At 37.1% G+C, this 22,714-nt stretch overlaps 2 protein-coding genes across 3 annotated transcripts in view; both read right to left on the bottom strand.

Annotated features, from left to right (window-relative positions):
• Positions 1-468: 468 nt before the first annotated feature.
• Positions 469-2,247, bottom strand: LOC122334919 (potassium channel subfamily K member 17-like). The gene is given in 4 exon segments (XM_043232798.1): positions 469-890; positions 1,655-1,823; positions 1,998-2,032; positions 2,035-2,247. Coding segments are annotated over 4 exon segments (570 nt in total). The 5' UTR covers positions 2,186-2,247; the 3' UTR covers positions 469-675.
• Positions 2,248-10,247: 8,000 nt separating this feature from the next.
• LOC122334906 (kinesin-like protein KIF6) overlaps positions 10,248-22,714 on the bottom strand; it is a 51,711-nt gene continuing 39,244 nt past the window's right edge. For both annotated transcript variants that reach the window (XR_006248837.1, XM_043232791.1), the window contains 2 exons: positions 16,425-16,540; positions 10,248-10,296 (listed from right to left, as the gene is read on the bottom strand). Coding sequence is in view for 1 of the 2 variants with exons in the window: in XM_043232791.1 (XP_043088726.1) it covers positions 16,523-16,540 (18 nt within the window). In the remaining variant the exon portion in view is untranslated. The remainder of the gene's footprint in view (positions 10,297-16,424; positions 16,541-22,714) is intronic.

The raw sequence follows: 22,714 nt of genomic DNA, 5'->3' as shown, positions 1-22,714 counted from the left end.
CTTTTAAGGAATCAGGATCTATATCATGTGATATAATGATGTAACATTGTCAAAATTTCTCTGTTTATTTTAGATTTACATTACACAATTATCAAAACTTATATGTGTTGTTTGAAAAGAATTTAACAATTAATACATGCCTATGTTGGGGCAGCAAAAACTATTGTGGGATCTGTAAAAACCATAACATACCTCAAAACTATAGAAAAAAGACTTCTAAATTCACTGCATAATCCACACTCAAACAAAGATCAATTATTATGAACCTGTGTTCTAGTTTGATATCACTGAAATATATTGATTCAGACATTTGAAAAATATGTAATATTATCAATGCTTGAAATATAGGTATTATATAATAAATAAAATCATTCTTTCACTGTTGTAAGTTTAATATAGGCCTGGAGGTTTTGGTGTGACATTCATTTTTTTTAAGTGAACCAAGCAAGTGAATCAAAACAGCTCAAATTTCATTGTCAAATCAAAACATAATCAAAACATTTAGCTCAGTTTTAGAAGCTTTGAATTTTATCAATAAATTTGAAGGTTTCTTTAAATATTAAGTATTTAAGTTAATAATTAAATATATTGTTTAATGATGAGTAGATAAAGCATTATTCATACACCAGACATTATCCTGTTTTTCATACCACTGTTAAATTCATTTTTCATGTTTCATGTTTCTTCCCCTTTTAGTCCTTTATCTGGCTGTTCTTTGGACTCCTCCACTTGTGTTTGTGCATTCTGCCTTCCTCTCATGTATGCATTCAGGCTCTCCAGTAATTCAATGGAGTGATTGACGAGAAGAGCAAGCCAAGCCAGTCCAAAGAATATCCAGACTGCCATCAAACAACTGTACCACTCTGGGTAGTTTATTTCTGGATTGTGATCTGGCAGGAAAAATAGGGATTTAAATGTATTGTTATCAAGGCTGGCATGATATAATTTGAATAAAATTGAATTTAAAAATGTAGGTATTGCAATGTCAAAATGACCAATTCACAAAAGTTCAGTTCATAGAAATGGCATGTGACATTTATGCAGATTTGCATGAAAACAAATGATAACTATAACAATTTTGACTCAATATGGCTATTTACTCTATGCCTATTACAATATGCTATTTTCACTCGTATTATTAGTAGTAGTATTATTAATTTTATATAGATTTTTAGCTCTGTTTTAGAGGATTGTCTGGATGTTCCACTATAAAAAATATATGATTTTTTTGTTTATTAAATTTAATTTGTTAAATATATTATTAAATGCTATGCATACATTAATATGATTTTCTTTTAAGTTCTTTTTATTGGCTTAAATACATTTTAAATTTGAATTACAATTCTGCATCTTATTTGCTACCTCAATTCAGTATTCAAATTCAGGAAAATTCTTGATCAATCTTGAATGACACACAACTCACTTCCTGACTGTAAAAATTACATATAAGAATAATTACAAAATGTCTAGACTTTACATTACAAACAAAGAAGGCATTATGTAACACACACAAATGCCAAGCTAAATAGTCCAAATCTAATAACCAGGGTGTGAGCACATAAGCATCATAATAAAGGTACATGCTGACAACTGAAAATTAAGTGAAAGTATAAAAGTGAAAATGTGTAGTAATAGTAAATGTGTAGTCTCCTACCTGCAACATAATCTCCAAATCCAATAGTGCTGAGTGTTATGAAGCAGTAATAAATGGCTTCAGCGTAACTCCATCCCTCATACTCTTTAAAAAGCAGCATAGGAACCACAAAGTACAAAAATGCTGAGCTCACAAAAGATATACTGTGAATGGATATTCGTACACATTTCTGTAAACAAAGGAACAAATTCATGGTTACAGTGTGTTTACACATAAAGGTCAGGCATATTAGTTTTTATTGCTTATCACATTTATTCAGGCATTCATTCAAAACCACAACACAATCTTCAAGTGCTGAATATAATGAAAAAACAAACAAATATACAAAAGGTTCAATTCTCACCCCTCTATCAATTTTTTTCTCCAGAAAATTGCAAAATTCCTTTCAATTGCCAACATGTATTTTCCAACTCTATTTAGGATCACTACATTCAGGGGAACACCAAAAAGCGCAAACAAAACACAGAAGATTTGACCAGCTGTCGTCAATGGAATTATATTCCCATAGCCTGTAAAAAGATGAAAACTCATCTGAATAGATGCTACACAATAAACTGGACTGTCAAATTCAATATGTTAAGTGTTCCATCCTTCACCAATAGTTGTGACCACAGTTGCTGCAAAACACAGATGAGCTGGTAAATTTCCAGAAACCATCTGCAGGTGTCATTGCTCTCTGGACTTAAACCACTCAGCGAAGCAGCTTTATCATCTTTAAAACAGTAATAATAATCAATTAGCACTTATTTGTAAAACATTAAATGACAATAAAAACAGTGTGCACATGTAGAATGACATATAATAGTTGTGTTCTGTTAAAATGACAACAAAATGTTGTCATGTTTTATTATTAATATTATTTATCTGCTTTTCACAAAAAAGCCATTTCATTTAAAAAACAGATAAATAATAATGGAAATAATTTGAACAACAGACCAATAAAGAGAATTCTATGTAAAAGAGAATTCCAACTGTCAATCTTGTTTAACAACCACAAATTGGTCTAGGTTTCTTGACTGGTGGTCTTGATGATTTTCTGCACAAATGTTCATTTTAAAGACTTTTTTTTAACAGATAGCCATTAAATTAAATGGCAATAGCTTAATAAATTTGCATTCAAATGGTTAAATAGACTCTACAGTCATACCTGTGCTAGTTCTCTGAGCCCATTCTGACCCACGCATGGGTACTTCTCAAGTAGTTTCATTCTTTTCTCTTTCAGGAGATCAATCTGTTGTAGCACATACCATCCTTCTAGTTTCCAGAAGATCAGACCTCCAACAAGGACATAGGCTACATAAATAATTCCAAGGAACAGAATAGAAGGGAACCGGCTATGCTGAGAAGTGGCATAACTTTCCCGAAAACATGGGAAGCATGGTTCCTTTGGTCTCAGGCTCCACCGATGCAGCGGCAGGATGGTGCTTCTGGGTGTGGATTTACTCTGTTTATGTGACAGGCAAATCACTCCCTTGTGTAATGAATGCCAGAATCAGACCTTACGACCTAACATGCAAATGTTAATGAAAAAGAGAGCAGAAGACACAGTGAATGAAGAGTTAAAAAGGGGCTGAAGTGGTTAGAAGCTGTCAGTACTCTCTGCCAATGGTTTCATGTTCTTGTATTTCAATAATATATATATATATATATATATATATATATATATATATATATATATATATATAAATTTTTACATTTTACATAAATCAGTTAGTTTAAGGACTACCTGGTTCATCACAGTAATATGTTTATTTTTGGCATGTCTAATCTACAGCCTTGCTGGTGGCAAACACAACACATACTTGCAATATATGAAACCTCAATATTTACTATTTTCCAAATCTCTGAACCACTGCAATTTGAGTTCAGTTATGTAGGTATGAATAAATAAAGAAATAGATATAGTTTGAGTTATGGTTATTTGAATGTGTATTTGAATATGGTTTAGGTTAATAAAAAAAAAAGATATAAGTTAGAATAAACATTTTTTTAATTATTAGATATACAATCAATAAAATTTACTATTTACATAAAAACAAACAATCTCAATCAATAAATAATAAAATAATGGAGCATTTTATATATTTATTTTCTTCTAGACTCTTTAAATAATGTAGACTCAAGAAATGGCTGGTTGCAATGTTCATCTCAAATAATATTGCTGCTAATATTAATGCAATATGAAACATATTTCAGATGTCTATACAATTTTTTTTTTTTTAAATGATGTCTAAAACAGTACATTAAAGCAACGTTATTATTGTACATGTTATCGAATACATATGGTCTTATAATAAACTTGTGATCTGTACCGCAATGATTGTATGAATAAAGGAAGTAAAGAAAGGCCATTTTATGCCTGTTCAATCTGATGAAAGAAAGTGCTGCTCCTTATGCAAATTACTACTCAGAACCTCATTGCTTAAACAAATCTATTCATAGTGATGCAAATAGTGCATCATAAAACAAAAATGACCAGATCTCAGTCTTAAGATTTTGAGCTGAGAAAATGTCAATTTATAAAATATTAATATTTATTTACCGTTTAATTAGTTATATATTACATAAAAATTTGTTATATAGTACATAAAAAGTAATCCCTTTGTGTTCTTCAAAAGAGGTGCTTGGCAGAAAATACCATTTTAGGCAGACAAGACAAGTTTATTTATAAAACACATTTCATACACAATGGTAAATTAAAGTGCTTTACTTAAAATATTGTAAAATAATCATAAGAGTGAGTTTGCAGTGAGAACTGAAACCATTCATTTGCAATCAAGTTAAAGATAATTTGTGATTTATAGGCCAACTGATTTCTTCTGGAAGCTGGTTCTAACTCATGCCCAGACAAAACCAGCACTTAATTTTCAGTTCAATTTCAAATGCAGCTATGTCAGTCTATCTTTATATTAAAGCAGCCTAACAATCATTTAATGGATTTGATTAACAGATACTTAGTGTGCAATCTGTGCCAGGTTAAAGAGATGTTTAATCTAGATTTAAACTGACTGTATGCCTACCAAACATCGTTAGGTAGACTGTTGGAGAGTTTGGGTGCTAAATAGGAAAGAGGATCTGCCACCTGTAGCCAATTTTAATATTCTAGGTATTATCAAATGGTCAGAGTTTTAAGAATGCAGCAGGCATGGAGGATTATAATGTTATAAAGAGCTCGCTCAAGAACTGGGGAGCTAAGCCATTCAGTCTTTAAGTAATTAACATGATTTTAAAATCTATGGGGCCAGTGCTGTCAGGACGTGTGATAAGCAGGAGAGCACACAACGAGTATAAATGAAAATAAAGAGTTTTAATCTACTCAGATGACGAAATAAACAATATAAATACAGGCAGGCAGGCAGATAGGACAAAAATCACACTCACATAAAGACGGCAGATCGGACCAACGGAACTGAAAACACAGGACTAAATACACAACGTAACTGACTAAAATTAACGAGACACGGCTGAAAGACAATTAACTAGAACTGAAAGTAGGGCACACTAAGCACGTGTGCACGAGACAAGAACAATAATAACACAGAGTCCAGAGACGTGACAAGTGCAGTGTTGACAGAACTGGGCTAATATAGTCATATTTTCCTGGTTCTAGTAAGGACTCTAGCAGCTGCATTTGGACCAGCTGTAGTTTGTTTAACAAGTGTGCAGAACAATCACCCAATAAAGATTGCAATAGTCTAACCTAAAGATCATAGACACATTATTGAACATTGCTGCATTTGACTTTGAGAACATAAGTAGCAATATAGATATGTTTTCAAGATGGTAAAACATTTTACAGATGCTCAAGAAACGTGGCTTTGAAAGGAAAGATTGCTATTAAACAACACACCTATGAAGAATAATTAAAAGAGCAGCCATTAACTGTTAGACACTGTTCTAGATTATTACATGTGGGGTTTTAGGTCCGATGATTACCACCTCTGTTTTTTTTTGGTTTTTTTGTTTTTATTTGCAGTAAGAAATTACTGCCCCGTCATCCAGGTTTTTTTATCAACTATACATTGTTAATTCTCAATTTGGTGTGTTTCACCAGGCCATGAATAAATGTGGAGCTAAGTATTAACCAATACCAATTGGAGCTACTAAAATATGAATAATTATGATACGCTTTCAGTGCAAAAGAAATGTATTATAATAAATTTACTCCAGACACAAGCAGCACAATGCAACAGAAGACAGTAGAACCCAATAATCATATCTCATTTAGCAGATGCTTTCATTAAAAGCTACACGTAGGAAAGTATTTATTTATTTATTTTTAATTGGGCAGAATAAATAAGCTTTCCATTAATGTAAGATTTGTTAGGATATGACAATATCTGCAAATCTGGAATCTGAGTTTTCAAAAAATCCAAATATAGAAAAATCCCTTTGTTCTTAGTAATGCATATTACTAACCAAAAATTTTTTTAACAGCTTATATTTACAGTAGGACATTTGCTTAATGAATCTTAATCAAAGTGATTTTTACTTAATATCCTAATGATTTTGGCATAAAAGAAAATCTATAATTTTGACCCATGCAATGTATTTTTGGCTATTGCTGGTTTAATTAGTTTTGTGGTCCAGGGTCACGTACACACTGAATCTGACAAGACTATCATATTTTACTGTTGATGTTTTACTGGAATAATGTTCTTTTTCTGAAATGTAATGGGAGCCTTCCAAAAGTTAAATTTTTGTCTCATCAGCCCACAAAATATTTTCTTTAAAATAAAGTCTTAGATTTTTTTCTGGCAAAATGGAGATGAGCCTTTTGTTTTTCTCTTTGCTCAGCAGCATTTTTTTTCACAATTACTTTTCACACAGGGTTATCTTTGATTAGTTTGATGATCTGAAACATTAAAGTGTGACAAATATGGAAAACAATTCCCAGCACCACTAATGCTTTAAGTCAAACAAATAAATTATTTTAGTGGTGAAATGGCTATTCAAAATAATTAACAGGGTATTGTTTCCTATTCCTGGGACTTTTCCAAACTCCTGAAAACTGCGGTTGTTAAGCCCTCTCCTGAAGAGAAATCTTGATAACACCATATTGAGTAACTATAGGCCGATATCAAATCTTCCGGTCATAGGCAAGATCATTGAAAAAGGTAGTTCTGAATCAGCTGAACAGCTACTTGAACTCAAATGGTTATCTGGATAATTTTCAATCTGGTTTCAGACCGCACCACAGCACAGAGACAGCGTTAGTTAAGATAATAAATGATATTCGCCTAAACTCTGATTCTGGTAAAATATCAGTGCTGGTACTACTAGATCTTAGTGCTGCGTTTGACACTGTCGATCATAACATTCTTCTAGACCAGGGTGGCAACCTTTTTATCAAAGAAGAGCCACTTTGTGTGAGCCACTCTCCCAGAACGCAAAAAATTACAGAGTTTATAAACTTCTAAAAGGCGGCTGCTGACATTGATGTGACATATATTTTCAGTGACAAACTATAAAAAAAACTTTATTAGATGGTATCAACTAAAACCCCTGAGGAATTGTGCAACAAAATGAACACATAATGACGATAATAAAAGAAAAAAAGAAAAAAACATTCCATGTTTTTGTCACTGCCATCAGGAGCCACTACAAGGAGGCTGAAGAGCATGAGGTTGCCTACCCTGTTCTAGACAGACTGGAAAACTGGGTGGGCTTTCTGGAATGGCTCTAAACTGGTTCAGGTCATATTTAGAGGGCAGGGGTTATTATGTGAGTATAGGAGAGCATAAGTCTAAGTGGACGTCCATGACATGCGGGGTCCCACAAGGCTCAATTCTTGCGCCGCTCTTGTTTAGCCTGTATATGCTCCCACTAAGTCAAATAATGAGAAAGAATCAAATTGCCTATCACAGCTATGCTGACGACACACAGATTTACCTAGCCTTATCACCAAATGACTACAGCCCCATTGACTCACTCTGCCAATGCATTGATGAAATCAACAGTTGGATGTGCAAAAATTTTCTTCCAGTTAAACAAGGAGAAAAACTGAGGTCATTGCGTTTGGAAATAAAGATGAAGTTCACAAGGTGAATGCATACCTTGACTCAAGGGTCAAACAACCAAAAGGCAAGTCAAGAATCTTGGTGTGATTCTAGAGACCGATCTTAGTTTCAGCTGTCATGTCAAAGCAGTGACTAATTCAGCGTACTACCACCTAAAAAATATTGCAAGAATCAGATGCTTTGTGCCCAGGCAAGACTGGCCTTCCCAAAAAGACCATCAGACAGCTGCAGCTCATCCAGAACGCTGCTGCCAGGATCCTGACTCGAACCAGAAAATCAGAGCACATCACACCAGTCCTCAGATCCTTATTGGCTTCCAGTGACATTTAGAATTGATTTTAAAGCACTTTTACTCATCTATAAATCACTCAATGGACTAGGACCTAAATACATCGCAGATATGATCACTATTTATACACCTAACAGACCACTCAGATCACTAGGATCAAGTCAGTTAGAAATACCAAAGGTTCACACCAAACAAGGAGAATCTGCTTTTAGTTATTATGCTGCTCGCATCTGGAACCAGCTTCCTGAAGAGATCAGATGTGCTGAAACATTAGTCACTTTTAAATCCAGACTCAAAACTCATCTGTTTAGTTGTGCATTTACAGAATGAGCACTGTGCTGCGTCCGAACTGTGCTACTTTGCTTCCTTTATTTTTAACTGTTTTAAATCAATCTCTTTTTGCTTTAAATTCAATTTATCTTAAATCAGTGTTTTTATTTTATTTTAATTTCTTTTATTGTTATTTAAATCTTGTAATTATTTTATTTCCTCTTTTGTAAAGCACTTTGAATTACCATTGTGTATGAAATGTGCTATATAAATAAACTTGCCTTGCCTTGCCTTGCCTATTATTTGTTATTAGGTATGTTATGTCTACCATATTACCATGTTACTGTATTTTGTTTTGTTTATTATAGTTATTTTTATTATCAGTTTTAATTGCTTTTATTATTGAGTTTATTATGTGAAATTTTTGGTGGACACAATGAAAGTTGTATACATAATTAAATTAAATTAAATTAAATTAAGTTCATACAAAGCCCAAACAAGTTGTCATGAACCAGGCCTCTATGGCTCTCTCAGCGGCCACGGAGGAACTCTCCCCTGAGTACTAGCCATCCCGAACTGCATTTCCCATCATGTCCTCTATCTAGGTCTGATTACCTGCCCAGGTGTAACTTTATTCCCTCTATATAAACTGTTAGAGAGCCACAGAGATGCGGTTCATGACAGAGCCCTACATGGACACTCATGCGGATCAGGAGAGATCTGCTTCATCACCCAAGAAATCATGCTTTTAGCCAGTACTTTGCTTAAAGAAACTATCTCTATCTCCCCTGGTTTGAACAGCATAATCTCACCATCTCCTGGTCTCATAAAGAACTCAGACAATGGGGAAACAAATGTCTTCACCACTGCCTAATCTCTTTGCGTCAAGAATCACCTGTGATCAAACAATTCAGTCAATGAGATTTCCCTGTAATACCAGTCAAATATTAAGATCTGATGGCAGCTTTCAGAGAGAAGGAGGACATGCAATTACCACCACACCGACCCTATGATTGAGCCATTGATTTCATTCCAGGCGCACCAACATTGATTAAAGTTTCAAATATAGTATTAAAATATATAGCGGTTGGTAAAATACCAGTGTTTGCAAGCCCTGTAATAACCATATCTGGGGTAGAGGATGCTATGGCAGCAATACGTAAACATCGACAACTCATGCAAATCTGTTGTCGTGAGTGCTTTGCAGGGTTTCAATCCCTGTTTGTGCCATCGATTCACAGGACTCACAACTGCTGTTTTGAAAGTCAACAAGTAACTTTTTTTTTTTTTAAAGAAACACAATCCTTTGTAGAAGTTTATGGCAATTCATGCAGCAAGTAGATTTTTCCATCAAAGAGTCTTTTTATAATATTATTCCAGTCCCAAAAGATTTTAGTTTCTGTGCTTCTGAAAAAAAGTGTTTTTTGAGCACTGTGATGATTTGCTGAGTTACAAAACACAAAAGTACATAAACACGGAGCAAAGCATGAAGCAATAAGCAAAGTAGCCAGAAACAATTTACCATTGATTGAAAGAGAATCTTTTTACATCTCAAAAATGACAGTAATGTAATTTAATAAAACATTTGTAAACAATAAAAATATTTGACAGTTTTATAAGACCATAAAACATAAAATCATAAAATACAATGACAATATTTTACAGCAGAACTTATATATAACACTTTACAATAACTTGAAAACACTTTTGCTCAGATGAAATAGATCCTTTACCAACAATACATATGGTTGCTATCTAACTACAACATCTTTAAATTAAACTCCTCATTCTAGTATGTTCTCCACTGAAAGGCAACATATTAATAACCAGCCAGGTTGTAAACTGTGATATGTAATATAGAATGATGCTGTTATAATTGTTAGAGTGCCCAACTTCTTCTGAACCAGACATTTTTGTCTAGTTCAAAATCAGGAGTTTTGACATACTTAGGAGTCATTAAGGTGCCCTTTGGTGATTGACCTGGTCCACAGTTTTGCAGTTATGTGTGAGTTCATTTTTGTCCTCCTCTGTTCTTAATTAGAAATGTTCTTATTTTGCCGCTCCTAAAAAGAAACACAAAGTATCATTAACAAGTAACATACTTAATCACGTAGTGTATAAATTCTCATTTTTTCTGAATGTGTAATAGCCCCTACCCCTTAATGATGCAATTTAAGCTTTCTCAGTTGAGGAGTGCATGAAGTTTTAACATTCCACACTTTATTTTTTTAGTAATTTAAGTGCATCGTCTGGATATTTAACGTGTATTAATTTTTTTTTTTAAGAAATTGTTATTGTGAACACACCACTTGCACTATTCATACTAACAGAATAGTGAATGATTTTGGACTTTTGTTTATGCTTAAAAAAGTAAAGTAGTATAGTTAGTAAAGTTAACAATTACAAAGAAGTGAAGAATCACATTCACCCTCCCTTTTAACGTTCCTTTGTTACTTTAAATTTGATTCTGTGGTGGAAGTAGTTACACACAAAATAGGGCTTTTAAAGACATTCAGTTATTTTTTTTTACTTGTGACATCACACTGTTGTATAAATGCAATACTACACTCAGTAAATATGAGATATGGATTGGCTGCATATTGGCATGACTGTGATTTGGTCATAAACAGGAAGCCACACAAATTGCTTCAGCCACGGATATACAGTGTTGCTTGTAAATTTGTGGACCCTTTACAATTTTCTACAGTTCTGCATAAATATGACCCAAAACATTATCAGATGTTCAGCACAAGTAGACAAAGAGAACCCAATCAAACTAGACAAAAAACTTTTTGTCATTTATTTACTGAGAAAAATAATCCATTGTTTTATATCTGTGTAATGCAAAAGTATATGAATCTCTAGTATTGGCTAGTAGTTTTAGAGTTAATCTGTTTCAGAGTTGTTTTGCAATATTGAGATCAGGTGTCATTGTGTCATGGATGGTCCAGGATCAATCACCACCCAATCCCAGCGATCACTCTCACCTGAGTATTAATTTGAGCATCTGCACTTCCCATTCAGGACCCATCATCTCACTCAGCATAAAGCACATGCCACAGCTCTTCAGTTTGTCGGTGCTTGTTTATACAAAGTGCTGCCTGATCACATCCTTGAAGGCTTAAACTTTACTGACTTTTGATCTGACTCCTGTTTCTGTTCCCATACCAATGAGTCCAATGGGCAGGTCCGTGAATCGAGAGTCAAACAAACAGGCAGAGATCATACTGGTGGCAACAGTCAGATATAACAGAGAAGCGCTTGGTAAGGCAGGTCACCATGCAATACCTCACAATGGGTCTGAGAAGGGCTTCTGGTTATAAAGTACCACACAGGAAATGACTGTAGAAAAAGCAGAGGAATGGAGTACTGCTAGTATTCCGGTGTGGGCTCCTCTGCTGGCTAGGCATTACATATGTGCTTCCCTTTGCCCATGCTCCTGTTTCTCCGGTCTCTGATTTTTCCAACAATTCTGTGTTTCTGCATTCTAGTTTTGTTTATTCTGAAATACTGTGTCTAATTCATCATCCTGCTTGTGCAACTCTCATTCCCTGAAAGAGGAAAGGAGATGTTACATTCCTCTTGCCACAACCTTCAGTTGCGCTGAATGGTCCTGAATGAGTGGACGTTTTGGTTATATTTGAATGCAATGCTACTGGTCTAATTGGATTCAATAATCTATGCTAAGCTATGCTAAAAATTATCAGACATAGAGATTGGCTGAATGGATTCAAAGGCTGTGAGGCTGTACCTCACAGCTTCTAGTGATTGTTGTATGTTTGGTTAACAGTTTAGAATACTGTTTGAGAACACTTACTGCAAAACTAATAGGGATCTACTGAAGAACTAACAGGCAATTATTCATTAACACCTAACTTACTACTTACTGTTACCTAATCAGTATTTTATACAATTTTATGACTGTGTTATATAATCAGCTAATCAATAACTAATGTATTCTGTACTCTATAATGTATTCTACCTCTTGGAGAACTAATATTAATTATCTATAAGTTAAGGTAAATAACTTTAAAATAATAGTCATAATAATAATAAGGTCAGGTTGAGGCCCACAAATCAATCACTTGGGTAAAAGGACAAATACAAAGTACTACTACATGTAGCAACTGTTTTAAAGTCCACTACTATTATTATTAGCCTATAATAGATATGAAATATGCATTTTTGCTGCATACCCAAAAGACTCATTACTATAATTACTAATAGCAGCGTGAGAACCAGAAGGGTGTAAGTGACATTTTTGTGTCAAATGGATATATATCCATGAGTGTACCATGCCTTATGACCATGACCTTATTCTACACATTCTAATCCTACCCAGTACCTATTTTAAAGTGTTAACACAAATTTTTACTATAAACAACTTAAATCAAAGTCAGATCATCTTATAATACTTTTTGTTTTGGCCCTCTTGAAAAGTTTTGCCTTTCTGGTTCTGACTTATGTTTTGCCCAGTATGATAAATAATTGCTTTGTGTTCATGTTTCTGTAGAAATCTGCCTAGGAAAAGAGCCACAACTCCACTGTCTTGCCATAACTACCCAACTTACTACAAATACAGTAAACTCTGTAAAATGGTGATTTGTTAATTAATTATATTTGTTAATTATTGAATAATTTAGTAGTTTATGTTTACTGAATCACTGGGGAAAACACTGTTGGATCATATTTGTTTTTAGTCTTGGGTAGTTTTAACATCTAACCTTTTTAACCTACGGGAGTGGGCGTGGTATTGGACAGGTCTGGCGGCGTGTGGCGAGGCACACCTGAAGTGTCTCGCCGAGCGTGCCTCTTTTGAGAGACAGGTCTCTTCCCCATGCATGCACTGCTGGTGTCCTCGTGGGTCCAGGAAGGGAAGCGTGAAGGGACTCGCCACGCCCGCCAGAGAAAGCGTGCTGTCGGACTTAAGTAGTCAGGCGAAGACTGCACACGTGTACGCTGATGGCCAGGATGCCGGGCTGTTTATCCCTTCAAATCTGCCGACCGGAGGAAGGAAGCTGGCCGGAGAAGCGCGAGAAGAAGCAGCCGCCCCTCGCGCCTGGACCAGAGAGGAGCGCCTGCGGCCTCGGACTCCGCCCTTACCTGGACCCTTCCCCCGGAACACTATCCGACCTGCACTTCCCCTACAATTGCGACGAGGACACCAGTTCCCCGTTTATTTGGACACTTTTCCCCTGGACACTATATTTTGTACCTTTTTGTTAATAAAAGCCTCTCCGAGGCCTGACCTTAGCGCCCACTGTTTCTGTCACACTTTCTAATTTTTTCCACATTAAAATAGGCCTACTGTTTCAGGTTCAAAATAGGACCTGCAGAAATATTTTATAATTATTCATTATTTATTAATGGGTTCCTTATATTTTCACTTTAGAATACTAGCTCGGGTTCTAAGAAATTCAGGTGGATTTATTTAATAATTCTTTATTAATTACCAAAGCTTTCACTATCTTTGAACATTGGAATAGGCTAACTGTTTCAGGTTTGAAATTAGTGCTACAGAATTATTTGATATTATTGAATTACTAATGGATTCCTTATTTTCACTTTACAAATACTGTTTCAGTTTCTAAGTAATTCCTGTGGAATTATCTGATTATTCTTAATTTATTAATTTTGAATTAATTTCTAAAGTTTGAATCTGTTTTACTTTTCCTCAGTCCTTGCCTTACATATGTATATTTAATTATTTGTATGGGCTGAGGAGGCATACAGTAATGTATATAAAATATTTATTAATATTTCGTTTTGGATTTTCATACTACTACTACTACTACTACTACTACTACTACTACTACTAATAATAATAATAATAACAACATTTATATGAAAGGTTTATAATTCAATGTCTACATTAGTTATTGATTAGCTAACTGTTACCTAACACAATCATAAAATTGTAGTACATATTGATTGTTTAACACATTCCTTGGTAATTAATAGTGAGTTAAGTGTAAATAATTATCCTTCAGTTCTTCAATAATTCCTTATTAGTTATGCAGTAAAACACAGTAGTTTAAAGTCTTACCTATATTTGTTTTTCCTTTTCTGTTGTCATCAAAACAGTATTTCATGTGCTTTGTTTATTTGCCTTTGCCATCCAAAATGGATCAAAATTTATCTATTTCAAAACGTTGTTTCAACATTAATAGGTTTATCATTATAAATACAGTGTTAAATGTTTTGTTCTTGAGCATATCTATAGTGTTTAATAATTGTATTTTCATACTTTATTAACAATTAATTTATTAAAAATACATTATTTACAAACCAGTTATTTAGGAGTTGTTAGTGGTTCATAAGGTCATTTAGAAAATTATTTAGACAAATTGTAATAGTTGCTCAGAGTGTTAATATATACTTTTTTAACACATATTCCTGCTGTAATTAATTTATTAAGTCAGGTAGTTAGAGCCAGAAGCCAGAAGACGAGCATCAACTCCATGAGACTTGACACTAACGCCTTTTCTCTTGTCCCTCAGACAGCAGTGTGTGACCGATCGGCCCATTCTCACGGAGCACCACACGGACCCACTGCACCACAGAGGTTGAACAAGGAAGAGAGCCCCATTTAGATTCATCCACTCTGTTGACTTTCACTTTTTGTAATAAAACCACCCTCCGATGTTTTATTTTGAGCTCTCCTTGCTGTGTGATTCTTCACCCCGTGGCCCTATACTTATAAATCAAGAACAAGGCATTTATATGTGTGTATTTATAAACTGCTTACTTATGCCAATTAATGTTGGAACAATGCTTTATAAAGGATAAACTGGCTATTTACTAATGCTTACTTAATTATTCATAGTGTGCAGTTATTATAAAGTGTTACCAATTGAGATGTTTTTTAATTTGATTGTTTTAGTGCGTGTGTGCCAGAAAAAAATTTAATCACAAGTGTAATTAACTGATATTACATTTTAAATTATTTAAAAGGCATCATTTCATTTTGTTGAGATTACCGTAAATTCTGGACTATAAAGCGCACCTGCATACAAGCCGCATCCGCTCTATTTTTTAAAAAATAAAAATAAAAAAATAAACAAGCCGCACCTGCATATAAGCCGCATCCGCTCTATTTAAAAAAAGTTTTGCTCTTCCCGCTGCCTCCTCCAGCGTCTCACCATAGACTCATTGACGCTAAGCTTCCGAGCAGCAGCACAGTTTTCTTCTTGTATAAGCGAGATCGATGGCCTTCAACTTAAAACTTGCATCATACGAACTTCTTCGTGTGGGTTCCATGATGAAGAGGTGAGGATTTGAAAAGATAGAGTTTGACAGGATTGGTAATTTGTCGTCCTTCTATCCGCTTCTACCGACTTATATCTGCTAAAAGAGGAACTAGCGTATTCTTCTTGAACTAGCGTATTCTTCTTTGCATTTATTTTGTCTTAGTTTTGATTCTAATTCGGTTAGGCGCCCCTAGCGGTGGAAAAAATAGCTGCCTTAACCTTTGTATAAGCCGCATGGTTCAAAACCTATGAAAAAAGTAGGCTTATAGTCCAGAATTTACAGTAATTATATTTTTCTTTTCCATCAGGTTGTGGCCAAATATTTCATTGGTGCTTTCTCATCATTCCAAGTTTTCAGATGCCACTCAGTTTCTCCAAGACACCAAACACTGTGTGTGTCTACTTTTAATACTAAGCTAATATGTGTAGAAGTTCAGAGTGTTTACTACAGTTAAAATGCGCTTTATAGTTATTGTGTAGTCTTTAAGTCAATTACACTAATGTTTAAAATAAATTTTGCAGTTTTGTTAAAGATTTAATGTTTGACAACTGGAGCAAAATTAGCTTTTACTGACCCTCATACAATCCCAGACATCAGACACTTCTTCAATAGAACAGTAAAGATTCTTATCTGTAACAGTGATCCTTGGCAATTCATATAAATGCAGATTGTTATTAAATAAAGGCTATAATGTGTTGCAATATGTATTGTTTTGTTGATTAGTAAAATAATATATATATTTTTTTATTTCAAATGATTTGGATGTTTAAATAAAGTTTAAATAAATTATTCTATTTCCATGTACAAACCTGTTAAATACAAAGTTTATTATTTTATAAAATGTCTTTCTATTTTAATATTTAAAATGTCTCCTTAGGTCAACGCATACGTATGTGTGTGTGTGTGTGTGTGTGTGTGTGTGTGTGTGTGTAAATAATACCTGTGTTGTTGACCAGGTTGTGTCTGGCTCTGATAAAGGCCTGTATATCAGCATCAGTCTCTTTATGTCCAGTTAAAGGAATAGAGGGAGATGAGTATTCAGCTGGGGGCAAGGCTCTATAACACAGTGAACAAACCAAGACATGATGTTTCAAGTATAGTAAGGATAGGATATATCCAATATCAGTGTTTATCAGTGATTTATCTGTGTAATTTGATAGCACTATTTTTTTATATATGTAACCCTATAGAAAATAAATCCTTGATAGGGTTTAAGTATGTATTTTATTCAGTTTGTTTTAATTTGTATTTGTAATGTTTACCCTTTCCTTTTTCTTCTTTTAAAGTTAACTTTTTGCATATTACGTTATGTAGCGTGAAGTTAGGTAGAAATGCACAGGAAAACGTGGTGCATAAAATCTAACTTGTTTGGTTTTATTGATTGGATATCCTGTAGTTTAAACCCGCCCCAAAGTAGGTGAGAGGAATCCGATTGGTTAATAGAGAAAGAGGAGGAAAAAAGGAGAGTCGTGAGTCGAACGAACTTGCGAGACATTAGGGAAAAATTGGGCTTTTCGTTCAATTGTCGTTACCCGTGTGTTTTTTTCCTTTTGTATTGATTATTAACATACAGTTAATATTAACGTCCGAGTTTATCAGCGTTTTTTCAAGAACGTTTACGGACATCGCCCGCTGCGACCATCAGCTGTACTATAGTGTTCGTGTGTCAAAACGTTCACCACGATCGCTGTCGTCGTGTACCGTGGATAGACGTTTCTTCGTTGGATTTCAAGATCGCAGGACTTTTTTTCTTTATTCCTCCGGATAGCGCACCCAGCTACGGAAACGTTGGAGTGTTCCTCCGGCATCGTGGGACGATCGGCGATTCGGTGGAATATTGAGATCGCGATCCGAGGAACGGAAGAAGCGGTACTTTGTGTTTGTTTGTTCGTTTGCTCATTCGAGTGGCGGCCAGTTTCAGTTTCAAGGCCTCCAGCGCACACTAGCCACGACACAGGCCTGCAACGGGAGGTGTGTGTGTGTGTGTGTGTGTGTGTTTTGTGGGCCCACTGTTGTTGCTGTTTGTTACGTTGATTTGATTTATTTATTCATTACATTGTCTGTTTTCCTATAACCTAAAGAGGAGAGGAGATACGTGGTTTGAGAAAATTAGGAGTTAGGAAGTATTTTCTTAATTGAACTACCTTGTTTTACTTTTCTTTTCTATTTCATTAAATTACATTTTTTCTATCCGTGAACCATCTTGTTTGTTTTCAAGGGTTATTGTCTTCGGAAATAACGTATAAAAGGTAAGATCAGAGAGAGGGGGCCTTAATCCAACAACACAAGGCATTTATTTATGAACCAAGAGCAGTCCCTTATAAATTTCTACATCAGAAAGAGAGGGGTGCTACACAAAAGTGGGGGCTCAAATCCGGGATCACTCCTCTCTCATAAGTCAAACCTTTAAGGAAAAAGAGCACAGTTAAGCACAAACTAACAGGCCTTCTAAGTGACAGTGGTTAAATACACCCTCTCAACATGGCTTTGGGAAAACACCCTTCTTTAAAAGCAGAGTTAACCAGTTGGTGTGAAGAAGTGGGCATCTACGAGACACATGCTGTGATGTTGTTGAATGTACCCACACGCACAGAAGTGGCAGTTATTGAAGATGTAATGCAAGGGTAAAATCACTAGGAAGAGTTCGTGTAAGAGACACCAGAGAAGGACCTACCTCACATTCTATGCTAGTATTGTGTGAATGCAAACAAACTGTTGATGTCACAGCGTATACCACCAGAATTGGCGCCTGATGAAACAGGTGAACCCTGGACAGTCGTAGTAGTCTCTACAAAAGACACCTTACCTGACACTCCATCAGATGGATTTACTGAAAAGCTTACAAAGTTTCTGACGGGAGAAGGAAAGTCATTAGCGGATGTACAAGCTTTGTTTTCTCCTCGCAGTTCAGCCGATGGGTCCCAGAATCCATCATACGGGCCGTGGGTGAGATTTTGGAAAAGACTGTGAAACCCTCTGGAGAAAGCAGTGCTTACAGGCGATCTACGTACCTTTTCTGCCATAATGCCAACACCCATGGGAGAGGAAAGTATGGAGAACTGGATGGAACAGGCCGGCTTAATGATAACAGAGTGTGAATGCACCGAAAAAGAAAAAGCGGCGAAGAATTATTGAAAGTGTCAAAAGGACGGCATTGGAAATAATAAGAGCAGTTCGTTTCTCCAATCCTGAGGCAAGTGCATTGCAGTATTTGGAGGCATTAGAGAGCACATTTGGGTCATCTGAGTCTGGGGAGGACTTGTACTTTAAGTTTCGTTTGATGCGTCAAAATTCAGGTGAGGCTCTGTCTGAGTTTCTAAGGCGTATTGATAAAACCCTGCACAAAGTAGTGGGCGTGATGGACTGTCTCCTAGATTGGTGGATAAGGTTACCGTGTGGAACAGCTGATAAGAGTGCTGTGCATTCCGACATGATGTTGCTTCAGTTAGGACTTCGTGTGGAAGAAGAAACGCCCGCCCTCATTTCTAAGTCTGTTGAAAGAGATACGAGAGGCTGAGGAAAATGAAGCAGCCCGACACAGGATGACTGCTAAAGCCAAAGCGTCGTCTTCATGGCGATGGGGAATTAGCCCCTCAGTCATTCATGAACTCAAGTCAGAGATTCAGGAGCTGAGAACACACATATGTGGAAGTGAGTTTAAAGCCGTGACCACGTCTTCCATGGCGCTGAAAGGAAGAGAAGAAACATGCAAGCGTACTGATAAGACTGGCGATTCCGGTGCGGGAGCTGAAAAGGCAAGTTCAACAGCTGCAACACGAATTGGCAGTTATGAGTGTTACGCAATAATCAGCAGGCGCCCTCAGTCCCTGAACTGCAACCGAAATCCTTCCAGTCCCGACCGTTTCTGCCTCATCTAGATTCAAGACAAGTAGGAACAAAGATGATTATTTCTGCTACCGCTGTGGCGAAGATGGCCATATTGCCACCAAGTGTCAAGCTCCGCCAAATGCTGATCAGGTGATTCAGAAGCTGGTTAAGCTCTCTGAAGGGGCCAAGAGTGGAAAGCATGATGAAGTATTCGATCAGAAAAAGATTTTAATCAAAGTATGTTTCTCGAAAAGAGGCCAAACAGAGAATGCGCGGGTCAGGTGATTTGCCCAAAGGACTGGTCGGTCCAGCATCAACTGTAGAAGTGAAGCTCAATGGCTGTTTATGTCGCGCTCTTTTAGACAGTGGGTCACAAGTAACCATAGTATTTGAAAGCTGGTATTCCAAGAACCTGAGTGATGTGCCTATTCACCCTTTAACTAGCCTATCCATATGGGGCCTCAGTTCTTCTAGCTATCCTTACAGAGGTTACATTGTAGTGGATGTCACTTTCCTGCCTCTGTCACTGGGATTGAAGAGCCACTGTCCATCTTGGCACTGGTATGCCCAGACCCTCAAGGTCCCTCACAGCTGCCTGTCCTAATTGGTACCAACGCAAGTTTCTTTAAACGTCTTGCTACCCTGAGTCGAGAGCTAGAAGGATCCAGTGTGGCACATTCCCTGAGAATCCAGACTCAGCCCTTAGAGACCCACCTTCCTCGAATGTCCGAGACTGATCACCTCGCTGACAAACCTGAAGGAAATCTTAAGTGGATGGGGCCTGGACACTGTATTGTTCCATCTAAGGGAAGAGATATGCAGTGTGTAAAATGGAGACTGACCAACCAATGAAGAGAGAGATCTTTGTTGTGGACGGACCGGTGCAGGATAGTTTGCCATCTGGACTGTTCATAACTCCAGTGATTCTGCCTCCTTCTGTTGCTGAAGATATGAATGTCAAGGTACTGGTACACAATGAAACCTCCAAAGATATCTCCATTCCAGCTGGAACAGTGATTGCCAATGTTTATTCCACCGACACAATCACTACCACCTCAAAGAGCCAGAGCTCAACGGTAATTGACCCTCAGCTGTTTGACTTTGGTGAGTCAGCACTACCTAAGGCCTGGGAACAGAGATTGAGACAGAAGCTGTCGGCCAGGGAGAGGTGTTTTCCAAACAAGAATGGGATGTAGGATTAGCTCAGGGGTTGAACATCGTATTCGTTTACATGGCGCCAGACCATTTAGAGAACGCTCCAGGCGAATCGCTCCTGCGGTTATCGATGATGTGAGCGCCACATCAAAGAACTGCTGGCTGCTGGAATCATAAAAGAGTCAAAGGAGTCCATATGCTTCGCCCATTGTAATTGGTACGGAAGAAGAGTGGGGCCATCAGAATGTGCATTGACTACCGAACTCTTAATGCAAGGACTACCCCAGATCAGTACACCACACCCAGAATCGAGGATGCCTTGGACTGTTTGGCAGGTAGTAGGTGGTTTACAGTATTGGACCTTCGTAGTGGGTATTATCAAATACCCATGGCTGAAGAAGATAAAGAGAAGACAGCCTTCATCTGCCCTCTGGGTTTTACCAATTTGAACGGATGCCACAAGGTGTTACTGGAGCTCCAGCCACGTTTCAGCGGCTGATGGAGAAAGCTGTTGGCGATATGCACCTTTTGCAAGTCATAGTTTACCTTGATGACATCATAGTGTTTGGACGTACACTTGAAGAACATGAGGAGAGATTGATGAAAGTGTTGGATCGTCTCAAAGAATGTGGTCTCAAAGTGTCGATTGACAAATGTCAGTTCTGTCAGCCTAAAGTGCAGTATGTAGGTCACATAGTGTCTGCGGCTGGAGTGTCCCTGATCCCAAAAAGATTGAAGCTGTAACGAGTTGGAAAATGCCAACTGATCTAAAATCTTTGAGATCTTTCCTCGGATTCTGTGGATTTTACAGACGTTTCATAAAGGGTTACTCTGCCATAGTGAGGCCTTTGACGGAACTTACAAAAGGTTACCCTCCAACATCTGGAAGAACTAATAAACCTGGAGATGGCCGGTGCTATTTTAAAGAATCAGAACCCTTTGGAGAGCGTTGGGATGACACCTGTACAACAGCTTTTAATCAAGTCATTCACTGCCTCACAAATGCTCCTGTGCTTGCTTTTGCAGACCCTACGAAGCCATCACGTACTACTGCGTGGATGCCAGCATGAATGGTCTAGGCGCTGTCCTGAATCAGGAACATCCTGAAGGGCTCAGGCCAGTAGCCTATGCAAGCAGGAAGTTGAGTGATTCAGAGGGACGTTACCCAGTTCATCAGTTGGAATTCTTGGCATTAAAGTGGGCAGTGGTGGACAAGTTCCATGACTACCTATATGGTGCCCAGTTCACAGTAATGACAGACAACAACCCACTTACGTATGTGTTGTCCAGTGCCAAGCTGAACGCCACAGGTCATCGTTGGTTAGCTGCATTGGCTACTTATAATTTTAATGTAAAGTATAAACCTGGGCGTCATAACATTGATGCAGACATCCTTCTCGTTATCCTGGGAACCCAACAAGTCCTCAGATTGGAAGGAAATACCCAATTCAGGTGTAAGAGCTATCTGTCAGTTAGCTGTCGCTTCTGAGACTGAGGAGTCATCAAGACTGGCAGATCAACTGGGTCTTCCTCCCCAGAGTATTCCTGAGGCCTATGCTTGTCCAACCACGCTGAGTCTAAGTCTAATGGAACAGCTGACTAGTTCAGAGCTAAAGACTGCACAAGAGGAGGATCTTATAATTGGTGACATCAGCCGAGTGTTAGAGTCAGGAAAATAATTACCTCTATTAAGAGTTCCAACCCTTATGTTACACTGTTACAGAGACAGGGTTCTAAGCTAAAAATTCAGAATGGACTTTTGTACAGAATTACCCAGAGTTCCTCTGGAAAAGAAAAGTTGCAGCTTGTCCTTCCCGAAAAGTACTGGACTCAGGTACTGCGTTCTTTGCAACGACGAATCAGGACATTTGGGAGTGGAGAAAACAGCTGAGCTCTTAAAAGATCGTTTCTATTGGCTACGGATGTTTCAGCATGTGGAGCAGTATATCAAGAACTGTGGACGTTGCATTGCAAGAAAGACTTTGCCAAAGAAGGTTGCTCCATTGAACCACATAACCAGCAGTGGGCCACTTGACCTTGTGTGCATAGATTTTCTGTCACTTGAGCCTGACTCAAAGGATTTGGTAACATTCTTGTGGTAACAGACCATTTTACCCGTTATGCACAAGCATTCACCTGTAAAGATCAAAAGCTCTGACTGTCGCCAAAACCCCTGTGTGACAAGTTCTTCATTCATTATGGTTTACCCTCTCAGATACATTCTGACCAGGGTCAGAGATTTTGAGA

Source organism: Puntigrus tetrazona, unplaced genomic scaffold (assembly GCF_018831695.1).
Source record: "Puntigrus tetrazona isolate hp1 unplaced genomic scaffold, ASM1883169v1 S000000683, whole genome shotgun sequence".
NCBI classification, from domain to species: Eukaryota; Metazoa; Chordata; class Actinopteri; order Cypriniformes; family Cyprinidae; genus Puntigrus; species Puntigrus tetrazona.
The sequence above is the reverse complement of the archived record's forward strand: the minus strand, read 5'-3'. Positions and strand labels throughout refer to the sequence as shown.